Source organism: Nuphar pumila, chromosome 6 (genome assembly GCF_984573655.1).
Source record: "Nuphar pumila chromosome 6, dmNupPumi1.hap1.1, whole genome shotgun sequence".
Lineage (NCBI taxonomy): Eukaryota > Viridiplantae > Streptophyta > Magnoliopsida > Nymphaeales > Nymphaeaceae > Nuphar > Nuphar pumila.
Genome location: NC_143254.1, coordinates 92,891,839 through 92,910,551, shown reverse-complemented (window position 1 = coordinate 92,910,551; position 18,713 = coordinate 92,891,839). Strand labels below are relative to the sequence as shown.

The following is an 18,713-nucleotide window of genomic DNA, read 5'->3' as shown; positions in this document are numbered from 1 at the left end:
TTTCTGTTAGGCTAATGCCAACTCTTTTGTCATTTATAACGAGGATGACCCAAAGAGTCAAGGCTTACAGTAGAAAACCAGTCTCTCTCTAATCACCATAATAACTTATTGATGGTGCACATAAATCTAACCTGCATATTCTATTTCTTATCTTCATATGTTAAAGTGGACTCCAACATGATGTTTTGAGCTTATTAACCATCTGACCATAACTGGTAAGGGCAGACAAATTAATGGTTCTGCTCTTAATGAAGTACCGATTTGTAAAAATATGAATAAAGTATGGACTAGGTTGCAAAAAGTAAATACACTAATAACTATTGGAAGAAGGGCATTTTGGTTACCAGTTTTTGTTTTTTTGAGAGAACCTTGATCAGTGTTTGATTATGGTAAAACTGAGAGCTGTTGACGAAAGGACCAGTTTGTAATAACGGTGAGAAAGGTCAGGACCAATTTGCAAAATGACATAAGGCAGGGATTATTTTGCAAATTGATTAAAAGGCAGGCACCAAGTTGCAAAAAAACCTATTCTTTTTATGACAAGTGTGGGTCAGTTAATAGGCCTGTTCTCTTAAAAAATAAACGGATACATTTTTTTTTTTTTTGAAAAGCAAGCTGGGGTTACGGGGACCCCTACCTAAACAACAGTGAGATTGGATCCTGGGCCTTTAGCTTGACAGAGGACCCCTTTTACCACATAGGATACCACCATGGTGATGAAGCAATGAGATACATTCTAAAAGTAATGGGGTTTGATCCGATGTCCTTCATCTCAAGTGTTTTAAACTTATAAATAAAATTTTTTATGCCGAATAACCCTTGCTGAAGCAAGGAAAACCCCAGGTGAGGCCTCACGACCACCATTCCTTATGTGAACCGCCTCTTAAAATTATGATCAGGTCGTGCTGATCATAGTGACAAATATGGAAAGATTTATGAAAATCTCACAATAATATCAGCAATTTCTCACGAGATTTTCAAAATATTGCAAGATTTATGAAAAAAAACATAAATACAGCGATTTAAATGCAATATTTATGTTTTAAACAGCTATTTATCATGAAAAAACTGTGTATTTTTATTTTTAAATAATTTTTATTAATATTTTCTTATAAAAAATATGTTTTAATTTATTCTTTTATTGACGAGATTTCGCCAAAAATTAAAAATGTGAGATTTATGAAAAATTATAAATTTCTTGCAAGTTTTTTGAAAAATGAGATTTTGCCAAAAAAAAAAACGTTGGTCACTATGTTGCCGATAATCCAGTGAGAAAAGCAAAGGCTAATCGGTAAAAAAAACTTGACTTTAACCAAGATTTAAATGAGCCTAACCTGATCACGCTTGCGCTAGGCTTGTTTAACCAACTGAGCCTAAGGTTAGGCTCGAACTTGGCTTTACTTCTTGAGTAGGACCGCAAATGTATAGGATATGATCACATATCCGATACGAATCACACAGTGTTTCTCGATTACAGTAAGATCTGAATGTGGATTTGGATTGGGTTCGGACGTGCTAAACAGGATTTGGATCGGTATTTTAGATTGGACCCAATTAGGATCAGGATCAAAATCCAATCCAATTTCATTTTTCTTTTTTCTTTTTTACATGTAAAGACAGACCTGATTTTTTATTGTTTTCACCGAGATGAACGAGGCCTTAGATTCCGTTCTCCTTAAGATGAACGGTAGTGATAGCTTCTCTTGACCCAGTTCTATAAAAATAAAAAATAAAATCCAATTAACTTTTGGACTTTGGGGAACGCGTTGTACCGCTTTCTCACTCAGCCTGTACCCTCTGCTTCCGGAAGATCGACCAGTCAAAAGAATAATTTTGGCATGAAAAGAGAAAAGTAAAACACGCGTAATTTTCAAGCCTACCTTTCCGAGTATTTTCGTCACCGACGCGATAAAAATAATAAATTCCAAAAATTATACATCAAAGGCAGGGGGTTGACGATCGGCGAAATTCAGCCATAACCATAAGAAGAAGCGAGTGACCAACGGAGGCAACACTTTGTTTTCTCGAACGCGAAAGCTTTCACCCATCGATCGAAGAACAAGGCACGGGTGCAGGAGCGATGGTAAGGACGATCCTAGTATTGTTGATCTTCGTCGCGTCGTTGGCACGAATCGATGCCGCAACCAGATTCCGGGAAGCCCCAAGGTTTTATAATTCACCGAGCTGCACGGCACTCGGCGACGTCGACGCAGGCGGAGACGCGCTCTGCGCCGACGGGATGATCCACATCGCGATGACCCTCGACGCCGAGTACCTCCGGGGATCGATGGCCGCGATACTCTCAGTGGTGCAGCATTCCGCCTGCCCGGAGAACGTTGCATTCCACTTCGTTGCGGCCGGCGACGGTGAAGAAGAGGCCGAGCTCCGCCGCACACTCGCTGCAACCTTCCCTTACCTCCGGTTCCGGGTCTACCACTTCGGCGACGCGCCGATAGTGGCTGGGAGGATCTCGACGTCGATCAGGCCGGCGCTGGATCGGCCGCTGAACTACGCGCGGACCTACCTGGCGGGGCTCCTGCCGGATTGCGTCTCGCGCGTGGTCTACCTCGACTCGGATCTCGTGTTGGTGGACGACGTCGCCAAGCTGTGGGCAACCCAGCTGGGCTCGAACTCTGTCCTCGCCGCGCCCGAGTATTGTAGAGCCAACTTCACGTCCTATTTCACCCGCGCCTTCTGGTCGAGCCCGGCTCTCTCGGTGACCTTCGCCGGGCGCGAGGCCTGCTACTTCAACACTGGCGTCATGGTCATCGATCTCCGGCGGTGGCGGGACGGAGACTACACGGCGAGGATCGAGGAATGGATGGAGCTGCAGAAGCGGGTCCGGATCTACGAGCTGGGCTCGCTGCCGCCGTTCTTGCTGGTGTTCGCGGGTCGGATAACGCCGGTGGATCACAGGTGGAACCAGCACGGGCTCGGAGGGGACAACTTGAAGGGGCTCTGTAGGAACCTCCACCCGGGTCGGGTCAGCCTACTCCACTGGAGCGGGAAGGGGAAGCCCTGGGTCCGCCTCGACGCGAACCGACCCTGCCCGCTCGACGAGCTTTGGGCGCCCTACGATCTCTTCTACGCTCCCTTTACCTTGGATTCGTAGCTCTGAGCTCGGCTCGGCTCGGCTCTGTTTTTGTTTATTTATTTATTTATTTCTTTTTCCCTTTTTTTTTTGTAATTTTTTTTTGTTGGAGTTTTTGTGACATCTTATTTCAGACGGGAACTGACGAAATGTAATTGTAAAGCATAATTTGGCTCGTTTTCGGCTTGTGTTTTTTTGAAAGGCAAGCTGAGGTTAGAGTACTAGTTATACAACTATACCATTGGGTTTTGAACCTGCAACCTCCCAACACAAGTTGACGTGCACTAGCTGCTCCTGCACGACAATCGGAGCCCCGTTGGTTCGTTTTCAGTTTATTGCTTCAAAAGACAGTGTCAACAGGTCGGATTTACCCGGACCCGACCAAAACTTATAAGGGCCGTGTATGGTGATAAATAAGATGACCCAATTAAGACCCAGGTCCGGACCCAAAGGTCCAATTAATACATGGACCCGGGTATAGTTTATAAAATTTTATACCATACCGGTACCTGACCCAAGTTTCGATTAAGACCCACAAATTTTCAATATAAAATTGATAAAAAATGGGGGTTTACCTAGTCTGGTTCATGTAGATCTTATCGGGTCTGAGTATAGATCTTCTTATATTAGATTAAACTTGGGTCCGGACCCGATACTATACCCAAAAATCGAGTTGACCTGATACCATACCTAAAAATCGGGTCCAAGTCTGGTTTCACCTGAGTCAGATCCAAACCCGACCCGTCGACACCCTTATTGAATTATGAGCCTAGCCAACGGTGCTAGTGGGCCCGGGCTGGCATAGTACGCCGGGCCAATTTTGAACAAAGCTTATATGACTAACATAATAGGTGCAAAAAGAGTCCAAACTGACCTAACTTTGACTTCCTATCCTTGTCTTCCATCAAGCTCTCTCCCTCTCTGCAAATGGGTCGTCGGGTTTTGATTTTACAGTTCGCTTAACTATGGAAATGGATCAAGCAAGATTTTGTTTTGGATCCTGCGGTGTTCTGCGCCAGACTAAGTGCTAGCTGTGGGTCCAATCCAGATCTGGTTCAGACTTTGATCACACGGATCCCCGGTCCATCACATGTACAGCTTCCGTATCCATATTCGAAAAGGGATTAATTTAACGGATTGAGATGGGCTACAAGCCAAATCACGTCAAAGCCTTTAAAACCCAGATACCGGAATGCCAAGTTTGAGACCCAAAACCATCATGGAACACCTTCTAGAAAGATCAAATCCGGATGAACGTCACATTGGAAAAAGTATATTTTCTTCTTTTGTTTAGGGCTGGTAAGCAAGTCGCACAAACCAAACAGGGGCTGTTTAAGCTCGACTCGTTCTTGTGGCGAGCCCGAGTTAAATGAGTCAAGCTCGAGCTGTTATTTTTTCAATGTTTTCTAATTAAAAATAATGGAATTTGGACTCTGGACCTATTGAGTGAATTTCAAGCTGGCTCATTTACAATACAAATCAGTATTTCAACCAGCTGTATGCAAAAGGATTTGAACTCTGAACAGGTTGCTTGTAGGAATATATGTAAATTAAATTTATGACTAGTTAATGAGCATATACGAGCTGAGCTGAGCTAAGCCGAACAGCTTGCTAACAAGCTCGATGAGTCAAGCCGCTGGTAGTAATCTCTAAGTCTTGTTTTTTATGATGAGGAACCCTTGCCCAAGTGAGGGAAAACCTCGGGTGGGGCCCCACGACCACCCTGCCTTGGCCCGCCTCTAAGTGAATCAGTTTTGAACGACAAAGTCAACCATCAATTTTTATACATATTTATTATGTTCCACTGAGACTTCCTTTTAAAATATATGTAAGGGTGTCAACTGGTCAGAATCTTTTAGAATGGATGGGTCCAAACCCAGATTCGAGTAAGTGACGCAGGTTATCGAATCCGGATTCGAGTCGGATCAGAATTTTCATAAGAAAAACCATTTGTGCATCTGATAAGAATTACATGAATTATACCTGGTACATAACCGGTAAAATAATATTTTTTAATTTTTTTTACATTCAGAATTGTGGATCTTAATGGAAGTCAGGTCGGATCCGGGTTTGGTATAAAATTTCATAAATCATACCCAATCCATTTAATAATAGGATTACATGGGTCGGACCGGATAGTTAATTGGACCCAACCAAAACCGATCCATTGACACCCCTGAATATATTGCATTCGTATATTGGCATGTACTTCGATTAGGTGCTGCTCAATGTATACAGGTCAGATGCCGGTGATCCAAAAGCCAGTTTCCGCTAAACAAAACCTATAGATCACATTCATAGTGTTAGATGTGAAAACAAAATACCAAAAAAATTGTGATTTTGAAGGGGTAGAATGGGGGCAGAACAGCAGAACCAGCACATTTCTCTCTCTCTCTCTCTCTCTCTCTCTCTCTCTCTCTCTCTCTCTCTCTCTCTCATGATCCGTACTAAATATGACATGCTGCTAAATGAAACATTTTATCTGATTTTTTGCATTTTTTGAAACTCTAACTACATAGATGTAATCTATATGCTCATTTTTATAGGAATCAGTTCTTAGGTTTCAAAAATTAATGGCTTACAATTTTCATAAATTTTTGAGGCTCCAAATACAATTTTTTCATCTAAAATACATGATTCAAGTATCGATTTTTAGTAAATCAATCATGTTGAACACATCTGTACTGTCAAAATTCCAAAAACACTAAAAATATGATAAAATGCTTCATTTAACACCAATCATGTATTATATATATAAGAAATAGAAACCTACAAAATCAACACAGTGCTAAATAAAACATGCTAATGGATTTCTAGTATTTTTTTTTTCAAAATTTCTACCCTTATTTGTGTTCAAAATGATTGATTTATTAGAAAGTGACACTTGGATCATGCATTTAGAATGAAAAAACTGGTATTTGGAGCCTCAAAAACTTATTAAAATTGTAGGCCATTGATTTTTGAAACATTATAAAAACCTATCTATGCATCAAAATCAAATGCTGGAAGTGATTCCTATTAAAAAAAACATATAGATGATGTCTGTACAATTAGAATTTCAAAAAAATACCGAAAGTTTCATTTATGTTCAGTATTTTAGTTTTCATACGCTTGCACGTGCACACACACACACACATATATATATATATATATATATATATATATATATATATATATATATATATATATATATATATATATATATATATATATATATATATATATATATATATATAATTTGGATGTACGCTGAAACAATTAGGTACAAAAATGAAGACCAATTTCAAACTTTCAATTATGTGGTGAGTCTAGACTTGCGCACATTCAGTGTGCGGAGAGAATATTGATGAGAAGTGCCTAGAGTACTAGTACTTGACATGTACTGCAGCCTGTTTGAGAAAAAAAGGAAGTTTTCAAGCAGCAAAGAATCTGATTGAGTTTGTTAATGTTCTTTTTTTTATTATTATAACCATGAGCAAGGCTTGCTCGCCCGCCCACCCAAAAAAAAAAAGAAAAGAAAAGAAACAACATGCCAGGGCTAAAATTTGGCTGAGAACACGGTTTGGGACCAGACTAGACATTTAAACGTTTGGAAGTATCCTTGGGGATGGGCCTTCAGTTCTTAGCAATAGGGCTGGTAAATGGAATTGAACATGTTGTGACCATGTTTCGTTCGGCTCGTCATAAGCTCATTCACTATAAGAAAAATGTTAATTAGCGACAGAAATTTATGACAGAAATAATTCATCACAAATTTATGATGGATTAGTTAGAAAAAACTAATTATCTCTAAAATTAAAATTAGTTGCGAAATTAGCGATGAAAAAATTATATCTTAAAATCCGTCGCTAAGTAGCGACGGATTAGCGACAAAAACGTTTCGTATCGAACTCTGTCGCAACTTCACGACGGATGAATGATAGAATTTTACCATCGCTAAATAGTGATGGATTTTAAGACAATTTTTTTTGTCGCTAATTCGTCGCTAATTTTCGATATAAAATGACCTATCTATAGCACAAAATTAACACATTTCTCTGCTCTCTCTCTCCCCTCTTCCACTGACCGCCCCTGTGTTGCTCGCCTTCTCCCCCCCCCCCCGCTCTTTGGCTACCCAACATCCTACAACTCCCTCTGGAGACCTCATCGGCCACCTTCCATTCTCCTCCCTTGGTCGTTCCCCCTCTGTCGCCCCTTTCCCTCGGGTGAGACATCTCTCTCGCTCGTCGTATTCTGGCCACCCAACGCCGACGACCCCCCACTCCACGTTCAACCCTCTTAGGTGATATCTTCCCCCCTCTCCATTGTCTTCTTCTTCATCTTCTTTCTTCTCGTCTCTCATCTCTCTTCTCCATCCTTTGTCCCCTGCAGCTCGTCGGCAACCCCACCCTGCGTTCGACCATTTACCGCTGCCGGCGACCTTAGCCAGAGCACCTCCCGACCTCCAGTCCCCACTGCCATCTCCCTCTCTCAAGTTTCGGTTCGCTGGACACCCAATTGCCTCCCTCTCTAGCAGCCTCATTGGGCATCTGACCCCGGCTGACACCCTATGTTCCCATTCTCTCTTTCTTATCTCGCTCATCCTTTTCCCTTTCTTACCTTCCATGGTCCTGCCCTCTGGTGACAACGCCGACAGACCCTTCACTGGCCCCGCTCAGATGACTCGCTCTCTCTCTCTCTCTCACTGGCATCGAGGGCAGGGCACATACCCCTCCCCACCTTCTTCTTTGTCGATAGGCTGGGCCTACCAACACTTCCTTTTTTGCTGGCAGGTTGGGCCTGTCGACTCTCCATTTCAGATTGACAGGGGCTTGCCGCCTCTACCTTCCCAGCAAGGGGCTTCGCCCCCGTTGTCTTTCTTGACAGGTAGGGGCAAGGCCCCTGCTGCCTTTTGGTTTTGCCGGTAGGGGCAATTCCCCCGCCCCTCTCAGTCGCCTTCTTTTGTTTCGGCCGGCAGGGGTGGGCACCCAACCGTTGTTGGGGTTCCTTCGGTAGTGGCTTTACCCTTGCCCCTTTTTTCCCTCTGCAGACAGGGGTGTACTACAGGTGCATAACAGAGCAAAATGTGCGATGCTTAATGCTAAGCATCGCATGCGGCTTAAAATGCTATGAAAAAAGAAACAAGAAAAATATAAATGCAAAAGCATGCAAATTGGGTAAATACCCGTGGTGAGTAAGTGATATAAGCGCATCACATGTTATTTACTTTCTTGGATGCAACACTTTTCTGCTCACACACTCACTTAGTTGTGAATATCTAGGACTATTTTGCTGGAGTTTGGAGATCATGCTGAGCATGATTTGAATGTATAGAAATAGAAGTGTTCTTATTTTTGTAGTTCAGATTTAATGTCAGTCATGGTAGTAGTTAGCGGGATATTAGAGTGTGTTTGTTGCAGGTACATGTTTGATATTATTATGATATGAATGATTGAATGTATTATAATATTTGACATGATTATCCATGCTCTCATGAAGTTATTTTCTATTTGTTTATGCATTTCATGTAAAATTGTATCAAGAAAACATGCTTAAATTGAATATATCGTGTTTGTGAATATGATTTCATCTTTCTAAATATTCTTGTGTTACACACAAAAATATTGAATTATCAATGCATGCATAATAGTTCATGAAATTATATTTTATGTGAAGTATGTTTGTGGTAGAGAGGGAAAAAAATGTATGCATTAACTGAAACAAAAAAATTGCTCACCAACAATCACCAAACAAGAATTTCTAACAGATTTGTAAACCACTACAAAGTGTTAACCAACTCAACACAAGCAACAAGCAAAATGAAGATTTTATGACCTATAATATGCAAATTATAACAAACCAACAAAGAAAAATCAGTTTATATATATATATATATATATATATATATATATATATAATCATTACATCCACCATCAATGCATGATAAATTAGATATTTTCTTCATCATAGCATTATTATGATTCTCTTTTAACTGGTGAAGATAATATCTGTAACATTATAGGACAAAATGGCTGCAAACCATGAATGGATGTACCGTAGAATAGTTGATAATGAGGTGTCGCTTGAATATATGGATGGTGTTGACAGTTTTATTGAATTTGCAATGGCAAGTGTCAGTATAATGGATCCCATCGGTCGAATCAGATGCTTCTGCATGATGTGTAAGAACAATCGATTTGTAGAACCTCATGCGTTAGACATCACCAATATAGGAAGTGTTTTGTGAGTGGTTATCAGAAGTGAACGCTTCATGGTGAAGAATTTTGAAATAATTTTGATGCACGGGTGGATGTAGTGCACGATAATTCATATATGGATTTGATATTTGATATCGCAGAACGAGAACTGGGTTCTGCTATGGGTCCTAATGATGTACCAACTGGGGTAGAGAAAGAAGCAATAAAAGATGCAGTTAGTAGATTTTATGACTTACTTAGAGATGCTGATGAGCCACTGCGTTATGGTTGTGAGAGTCACATTATCTTGTTTGCAGTTCTTCAACTACTGAATTTGAAGTCAGAGTATAATTTGAGTCAATCATGTTTTGACCGTCTGTGCTCTATTGTGAAGAGTATATTGCCCAAAGATGAGAAATTATTATAAAATTTTTACCGTGCGAAGGTTATGGTCAACGCTCTAGGTATGGAGGTATCAAAAGATAGATGCTTATCCAAATCACTGCATGTTGTATTTCAAAGATAAAAAAAATAGCAGATCATGTTCGTCATATGGGTATCCTTAGTTCAAGTCAAAGACAAGGGGCAATGCTAGCACGAGGTCAAAAGAAGTACCATACAAGTCACTTTGCTACTTCCCTCTCACCCCTAGATTGCAATGATTGTATATGTCTTCAAGAACAACTAAACACGTGAGATGACATGCAAATAAAGTTTGACATGATGAAGACAAGATCACGCATCCTGTTGACGTGGAAGCTTGGAAGCACTTTGATCATACTCATTAGACCTTCACAATGAAATTGAGAAGTATTAGGCTCGGTTTATATACAAATGGATTTAATCCATTTAGAGGTAGATCAACCTTATACTCGTGGTAGCCGGTATTTTTCACCCCATACAACCTTTCTTCAAGCTTGTGTATGAAGCGTTAAAATCTTTTCTTGTCTCTATTCATCCTTGGTCTGACGTCTATAGGCCAAAATCTTGATGTATATTTAAGGCCATTGATTGATGAACTGAAAATACTGTGGGATGACAGTGTTCTCACGTACGATGCCCATAAAAAACAAAACTTTATTATGAAGGTTGTTGTTCTATGGACAATTAGTGACTTCTTTGTATAAGGTATGTTATATGGTTGGAGCACACATGGGAGGTTGGCATGTTTGTACTGTATGGAAGATACAAAATCTTTTAGATTGACGCATGAAAGGAAACCGTGTTGGTTTGATTTTCACCGTTGATTTTTACCTAGTGACCATCCATTCCGACGACAAAGGAATGCCTTTCGAGCAGACACAACTGAAATAGAAGGTCTACCTACACGGTTGTCTAGTATAGAGATCTTAAGACGATTGCAATTCTTTTCATATGGACTGACAGATGCCCGTAGTGCGACGTCGTTCTTTAGATTTGGGAAGAAACATAATTTGACAAAGAAATCTATATTTTGGAAACTACCATATTGGATGACCTTATTGATACAACATAATTTAGATGTGATGCATGTAGAGAAAAATGTGTTTGATAATGTGCTTAATACGGTAATGAATGTCAAAGGAAAAATAAATGATAATTTAAAGGCTCGTATGAATTTAAAAGTAATATGTAAAAGACCAGAATTAGAATTTCAATAGTACAATAGCAAAGTATTGAAACCAAAGGCAAGGTACGTACTTGGACCAGATCAAGTAAAGCAGGTGTCAATGGTTGAGACAATTGATATTTCTAGATGGATACGTCTCTAACATTGCTCGGGCTGTGAAAATAGACACAGGACAATTATTTATTAAGTGCAGACGATTTGATCTGGAGTTGCGAAGTGAACTTCCACATCTCACTGATTTAGAAGTAAAAAAAAACGTGAAAATAAGTTTGGGGCATAGTTGAAAGAGTTGGTAAGGACGATGACATGTATTCTTTTCGTGTAAACAACAATATGTTACTTAATTGGTCATGTTTACAGTCATTGTTTATACTTGTAGGTCCGCCATGGTGATGTTAATGACCAAGGAATATGTGATTTACAAAATAATTTGACCAAAGTTGTGCAATGTTATAATGGGTACATCGTAAATGGTTATCAATTTCATACAAAAGACTACGGTATAAACAAGTCAATGATGAATAGTAGTGTGTGTGTCAAGGATAGCAATTTCGGTGAAAATGAACTTGACTACTACGGTGTTATAGAAAAAATAATAGAGTTGACTTACTTAGGCATAAATAACAGAGTAACTTTGATCAAGTGTCATTGGTTTGATCTCACAACAACAAGAGTCGACAAAGCTTCAAGCATTGTGGAGGTGAATCATAAATCAAGGTTTGGAACATATGAATCATTCATATTAGCATCGCAAGATCAACAAGTTTACTATACTTCATATCTGAATACAAGTAAGTCAGATGAAAATGAATGGTAGGTGGTTTACAAGGTAAAGTCTAAACTATATCCCGAATATGATCAGTTACAGGAAGACAAGATTGTTGAAGAGGGTGATTACTATCAATCAGATGATATGTATGACTTCTCTTATGGTCACGATGTCACACATGGTCTGCATGTCACATCTTCATTGTCCGATGACACACGTATGAAAGAATATGATTCAAATGATATACCAAGTGGATGGTCGCCCAATGAAGAAGACGACGAAGAGGACGGAGAGGAGGAGGAGGACGAAGAAGAATATGAAAGTCAAACAAGTGATGAGGAAGCATACTTGAGCTAGTAACATACATCTTGTAATGCATACCACATCACTTTCTCATATGCTCTTATTTTTGTAGTTCGGAGACCATGTTAGTGATGATTGTAGTTAGCGGGATATTAGAGTGTGTTTGCTGCAGGTATATGTTTGACATTATTATGATATGAATGATTTAAATGTATTATCATGTTTGATGTGATTGTATCTGTGCATGCATGAAGTTATTTTTTATTTGATTATGCATTCCATGTGAAATTGTATAATAAAAACATGGTTAAAATGAATATATCATGTTTGTGAATGTGATTTCATCTTTCTAAATATCCTTATGATGTATGTAAATATGATCTGATGTAATTAATCATGTCAATGCTAAGATCAAGAGTTATGTAACTGATCCAAATAACATTTTTATTTGTTAGAATATGGTTCATAGAGGTCACAGTGGTCGAGCACCTAGTGGTCGAGGACCAAGTGGAGGTCGTGGGACAACATTAGGTAGATGTCTTTGTATTATATTTAAATATAGGCATTCATTATATTTTTACTTATATGTTGATATAAAAATTGTTACTTATTAATCGTCTTTATAGGATCCAGGCTCAGTGATAGCCAGTCTCAGCCTTCGTCTTCACGTAATGTTAAGATAAGTATATCATTTAAATAATTATATACTTGATTAGTTTAAATATGCATTGTGTGAATTTCTAACTCATTCTTCTGTAGATGATGTTTCGTCTGCACATGACCCACCTACACCAGCTACTCATACACATCACAAGACAATGTCGGATGTAGGGTCTTCTCAGTCTGACACACAATGACTCATTCAAATAGTGTATATCGATAGTCGACTGTAAGTATTTCATTGTCACTTGTTCAATACTTATCATATAAATAGTGTATATCGATAGTCGATTGTTAATGCATACCAACTCATGTACAACGCGAGGTTCGAGCCACAAGAAGTAATACGAGAAATTAGAAAGTCACTAGTTTAGCATCTTTCAGGATCGATCGCTCAATGAAAAGAGTACCCGAAGGAGGTGTTGGATAGATTATAGTCCTCATTCATGGCATATAATTGTTTATAATAGCTAATGTGTTTCATATTTAAATTTTTTATAGTCATGTGTACTAACTTTTTGAAATTATTTATAGTCTTTGAATCGCTTCGCGACTGCGAAGGACAAGCAAAACGCGAGGCTAGTGTGGTAGAAGGTAGTTGTCAGTCAATTTGTCGATATGATGCACAATATGAAGACTGCAACAATAAAAACAGCTTGTGAGATAGATGATCTACTGCAGTGGAAGGACCATGGCCCTTCTACAATCAGGTCAGACTATTGGGATGTAATGTGCGACAAATGGGCAAGCCATGAACTTTGAAACCGCTTAGCAAAGGCTGCACAAAAGTGAGCGAAGATACCCGATACCCATCTACACATAAGTAGTTCTATGACTTTTGGGAGGCACCAGAAGAAAATGGTAACTCATCAATATATATATATATATATAATCAAATTTATAAGTATTTTTGCATACTTTCTAATTGATTTTTTTATCATTTAACCTTGCATGAAGCCGAAAAAAGAGGCATTGTGCCTTACAAGGATGTGTTTATTGAAACACATAAACGTAAGAGCACGGGAGAGTTCGTATCAGAGAAGGCGAGAGCGACAACGATATACATTTATTGTATTAATAAATATTGTAATATATAAGTTACCATGAATTATACTATCATAAACATTATAATTCTTAATTATTAATTCATACTGTAATAATTACTTTGTAGGAGTCATACAAGTAGCAGATGGTAGAGAGATATGGCGATGACTCCACGCAGCATCCGCCTTTTGATCCTGCAGCATGGGTGACTGCAACTGGTGAACCCAAAAAAGGTCGTGTATTCGCGTTTGAGAGTAATATGAACACCACACCAGTCGTTGCCTCCTACAGCCAGGGCTCTCAGAGTTCTCACGCCAGCATCAACTCCCACCGTCCAATTGACCCTGTTATTTCTTGGGATGGTGTCTGTCAGCTTCTTCAGGACACAATGTGTGACTTTTTACATGAACTCATTCCCAGCCTTGTTTATAATGAGTTGTGCAACTTTTTTCGGGATAGAGGAACTTCGTTTGCATTCAACATAAGCTCTGGTGCCCGTCAGGTATAAAGTTTCATGTCATTTGTTTCATGTCATTAGATTTCAAGCTAGTATATGCATGATTGAATCACTATAATTTTTTTTGACATCTTTAGAACACAGACATGGATGATTTAATCACTATACAATTTTTATGACAGCCTTAGAACACATATATGCATGATTGAATCATTATAAATTTTTTTGACAACCTTACAACACATATATGCATGATTGAATCACTATAAAAATTTTATGACACCTTTAGAACACATATAAGCTTGATTTCAGCACTATGAATTTTTTTTGACAACCTTAGAACACATATAAGCATGATTTCATCACTATGAAATTTTTTGATTGCCTTATAACACATATATGCATGATTGAATCACTATGAATTTTTTTTTGACAACCTTAGAACACATATAAGCATGATTTCATCACTATGAATTTTTTTTACTGCCTTATAACACATATATGCATGATTGAATCACTATGAAAGTTTTTTGACAACCTTAGAATACATATAAGCATGATTAAATCACTATGAAAGTTTTTTGACAACCATAGAATACATGTAAGCATGATTTCATTACTATAAAAATTTTTGACAGTCTTAAAACACATATAAACATGATTTCGTCACTATAAAAAAATTTTATTGTCTTATAACACATATATGCATGATTGAATCACTATGAAATCTTTTTGACAACCTTAGAATACATATAAGCATGATTTCATCAATATGAAATTTTTTGACTGCCTTATAACACATATATGCATGATTGAATCACTATAAATTTTTTTAACTGCCTTATAACATATATATGTGTGATTGAATCACTATGAAAGTTTTTTGACAACCTTAGAACACATATAAACATGATTTCATCACTATAAAAATCTTTGACTGCCTTATAACACATATATGCATGATTGGATCACTATGAAAGTAATTTTTGACAACCTTAGAACACATATAAGCATAATTTCATCACTATAAAATTTTTTACACCTTTAGAACACATATATGCATGATTGAATCACTATACAATTTTTATGACAGCCTTAGAACACATATATGCATGATTGAATCACTACGGATTGCATTTGACAACCTTAGAACACATATGCATGATTGAATCACTACGGATTGCATTTGACAACCTTAGAACACATATATGCATGATTGAATCACTATACAATTTTTATGACAGCCTTAGAACACATATATGCATGATTGAATCACTACGGATTGCATTTGACAACCTTAGAACACATATATGCATGATTGAATCACTATGAATTTTTTTTGACAACCTTAGAACACATACATGCATGATTGAATCACTACAAAAATTTTTGGCACCTTTTGAACACATATATGCATGATTGAGTCACTATAAAATTGTTATGACACCCTTAGAATACATATATGCATGATTGAATCACTATGATTTTTTTTTATAACCTTGGAATACATATATGCATGATTGAATCACTATGATTTTTTTTTACAACCTTGGAATACATATATGCATGATTGAATCACTATGTAATTTTTTGACAACCTTACAACACATATATGCATGATCGAATCACTATAAACTTTACTTTTATTGACAACCTTAGAACACATATATGCATGATTGAATCACTATGAATTTTTTTTGTCAGCCTTAGAACAAATATATAAATGATTAAATCAATATAAATTTTTTTTGACAGCCTTAGAACACATATATGCATGATTGAATCACTATAATTTTTTTTGACAACCTTAGTACACATATATGCATGATTGAATCACTATGAAATTTTTTTGATTACCTTATAACACATATATGCATGATTAAATTACTATGAAAGTTTTTTGACAACCTTTGAATTTTGTTAATGTCTTTCACTTTATTGCTAGTCTATGTGTCATTCTGCCATGTTACTTTGATTGTCTTAGATTAGGTGCATTGCATATAATTTATTTCATTATATTTTGTTTATCAATACTAACATTTTGGTTCTCTTATAGGATGTTGGAGATGATCAACGTAGATGAGCTGATGAAGGCATGGAAGAAGGAACAGATCGAGACAATGAAGAAGATGATGCTCTGAATCTTGGTGAGGATTAGATTCATGTATTGGATTTGTTTCACGTACTTATTGTTTCAAACGAAACTCTTTGTATGTGTTCACTTGTAACTAATTAGAACTTGGCAAGGATTATACTAAGTTGTTAAATTTGTTTCACTGTGTATTTTTTATGTGTACTTTGTTTTTTATACACAGGTTATATAAATTGTATAACGAGAAATTTTTTCTCGATATATTTCAAACATTTTTTTTTTATTTTTTTGAAAATTTGTAATGGATTAGCGATGGATAATATCTGTTGCTAATATCCGTCACCAATTTAGCGACAGATTAGGGACAAATATTTATCTGTCTCAAAAACTGAATCAGCCGATGTTTTGCGATGAAATGTAATTCATCGCTAATTTGTCACTAAATTGGCGACAAATATTAGAGACAGATACGTATTCATCGTTAAATTTTAGCGACGGATATGTATCTGTCGCAAAACCAAATCAGTCCCTATTTAGTGACGGATCATGACATTCACTAATCAGTTGCGAATTAGCGACGAAAGTAACAAAAGATCAATTCTGTCGCTAATTAGCGACCAAGAAATTACGACGGGCGTTATCCATCGCTACGCCGTCGCCAATCCATCGCTAAACAGTTCAGTGACGAAATTGCGATGGATTAGCGTCGAATAGCGTTCATCGCTAATCCGCAGAATTCTTGTAGTGATTTGTGATCGGCTTGTATAGTTGGCGAGCTGAGCCACAAGCATCTCATTTAGCTTGAATAAGTTGAGCTCGGACACTTAGATGTTCAGCTTGGTTGAGATCATATAGACAAAAAAATATGTATATTGTACGTGTGATATATATTTTAGGTGTAGTATAAAAAAAGATGCAAAGAGTTTATATATATATATATATATATATATAAAGAATAATGCATGAAAAATATACATATAAAATATGAACTTGTAAGCTTAATATATACAATATATATTTTTAAGTGTAATATATAGAAGATGTGTATATTTCATGTACAAATAATATAGATTTTTTTAAATGAGCCAGCTCACGTTCGACTCATCTCTTTCAGGGGCAAGCCGAGCTTGAGGTCGGGTCAGCTGAAGAGCTCGGTCCATTGGTAAACGAGCCCGAGTCCGAACATGCCCTTCAGTTTTGTTGTCAGCCCTACTCATCAACTCCTGCAATGCAATAGCGGGCATGCATGCTCTAAACATCTATAGAATTACTGGAGCTACGCTTGTCTGGTAGGAGCAGCTAGTGCACGTTACCTTGTGTTGGGACGTTGCAGGTTTAAAACCCAATGGTATAGTTGTTAACTGGTAGGGGTCTGTCTAACCCTAGTTTGCCTATCAAAAAAAAGAAAGGAAGAAAGAAAGGAATTACTGGAATCTTACGCAAGGAAACAAATTCCCAGATACTGTAAAAAATTTATTCCAATCTTATCAAGGAAACAAAAGGAGTCCTAGCATCTTCAACTTCTTCTTGTAGTCCTATGGGTGAAAAACATATCCCAATGGACTCTAGTTTCTTTGGCATTTGATAGACGTTGGAAGGGCTTTTACGGTAGATGCCAACCTCAATTTTCTAACAACAATATGCACGTCAAAACATTAAGTCAAAACCTGTTTATCAAGAGCACTCATATCTAGGGGTGTCAACGGGTCTGGTTTGGTTCGAACCCAGACTTTGGATCAGATTTTTGGGTATGATATCCTGTCCGGATCCAGGTCTACTATAAGAAAAGTCATACCCAGACCACATAAGAATTACATGAACCAGACCCGGACCATACCTGGTAAAATAATATTTTTTATCATTTTTACATTGAAAATTTGTGGGTCTTAATTAGAACTTGGGTCAGGCTAGGGTCTGGTATAAAATTTTACAAACTATACCCTGATTGACGTATTAATCGGGTCCAGACATGGGTCTTAACCAGGTCTTATTATTTGTCATCATACTCGGACACTATAAGGTTTGGTCCGGGTTGGATCTGGGTAAACCCGACCCCTATCCATATCATTTTCCTAGTGCTTGTAGAGTACCAAGCCCTTACGGCAGGTACGATACGAACCTCAAATTTCTAATGAAGATAAAGTGAAGTCAAAAGATGTCTATCATCAAGAGCAGCAATCTGAAGACTGAATGCCTGTGGAATACGACTGCATCTTTTGAAATCATGTCCATATAAGTATTCGTTTGACAAAATAGGGCCAATAGGATAGGCAGATCTACTAGCCACGCTTGTTAGGCAAAGAGCACACCGTTTGCGTACAATACAAAAAAACCATGGAAGAGCAACCAGGGTTAATGGCCTTCCATCTTCAGAATTATGTATCATTGATTGGATGCAATAATTTGTTTGAGATCAAACTGAAACATGCTTAGATACTCCTAAAAGAGATTGACTTCCACCCTATTCTTCTCCTTCTATCTACTCATCCCTCTCTTTCTTTTCTCTCTTCTT

General features: G+C 37.8%; 1 protein-coding gene across 1 annotated transcript; it reads left to right on the top strand.

Annotated features, from left to right (window-relative positions):
* The first annotated feature begins 1,593 nt into the window (after positions 1-1,593).
* Positions 1,594-3,346, top strand: LOC149835177 (putative galacturonosyltransferase-like 1). The gene has a single exon (XM_090010436.1). The coding sequence runs from the start codon at positions 2,081-2,083 to the stop codon at positions 3,110-3,112; it is 1,032 nt and encodes a 343-aa protein (XP_089866562.1). The 5' UTR covers positions 1,594-2,080; the 3' UTR covers positions 3,113-3,346.
* The last annotated feature ends 15,367 nt before the right edge of the window (positions 3,347-18,713 follow it).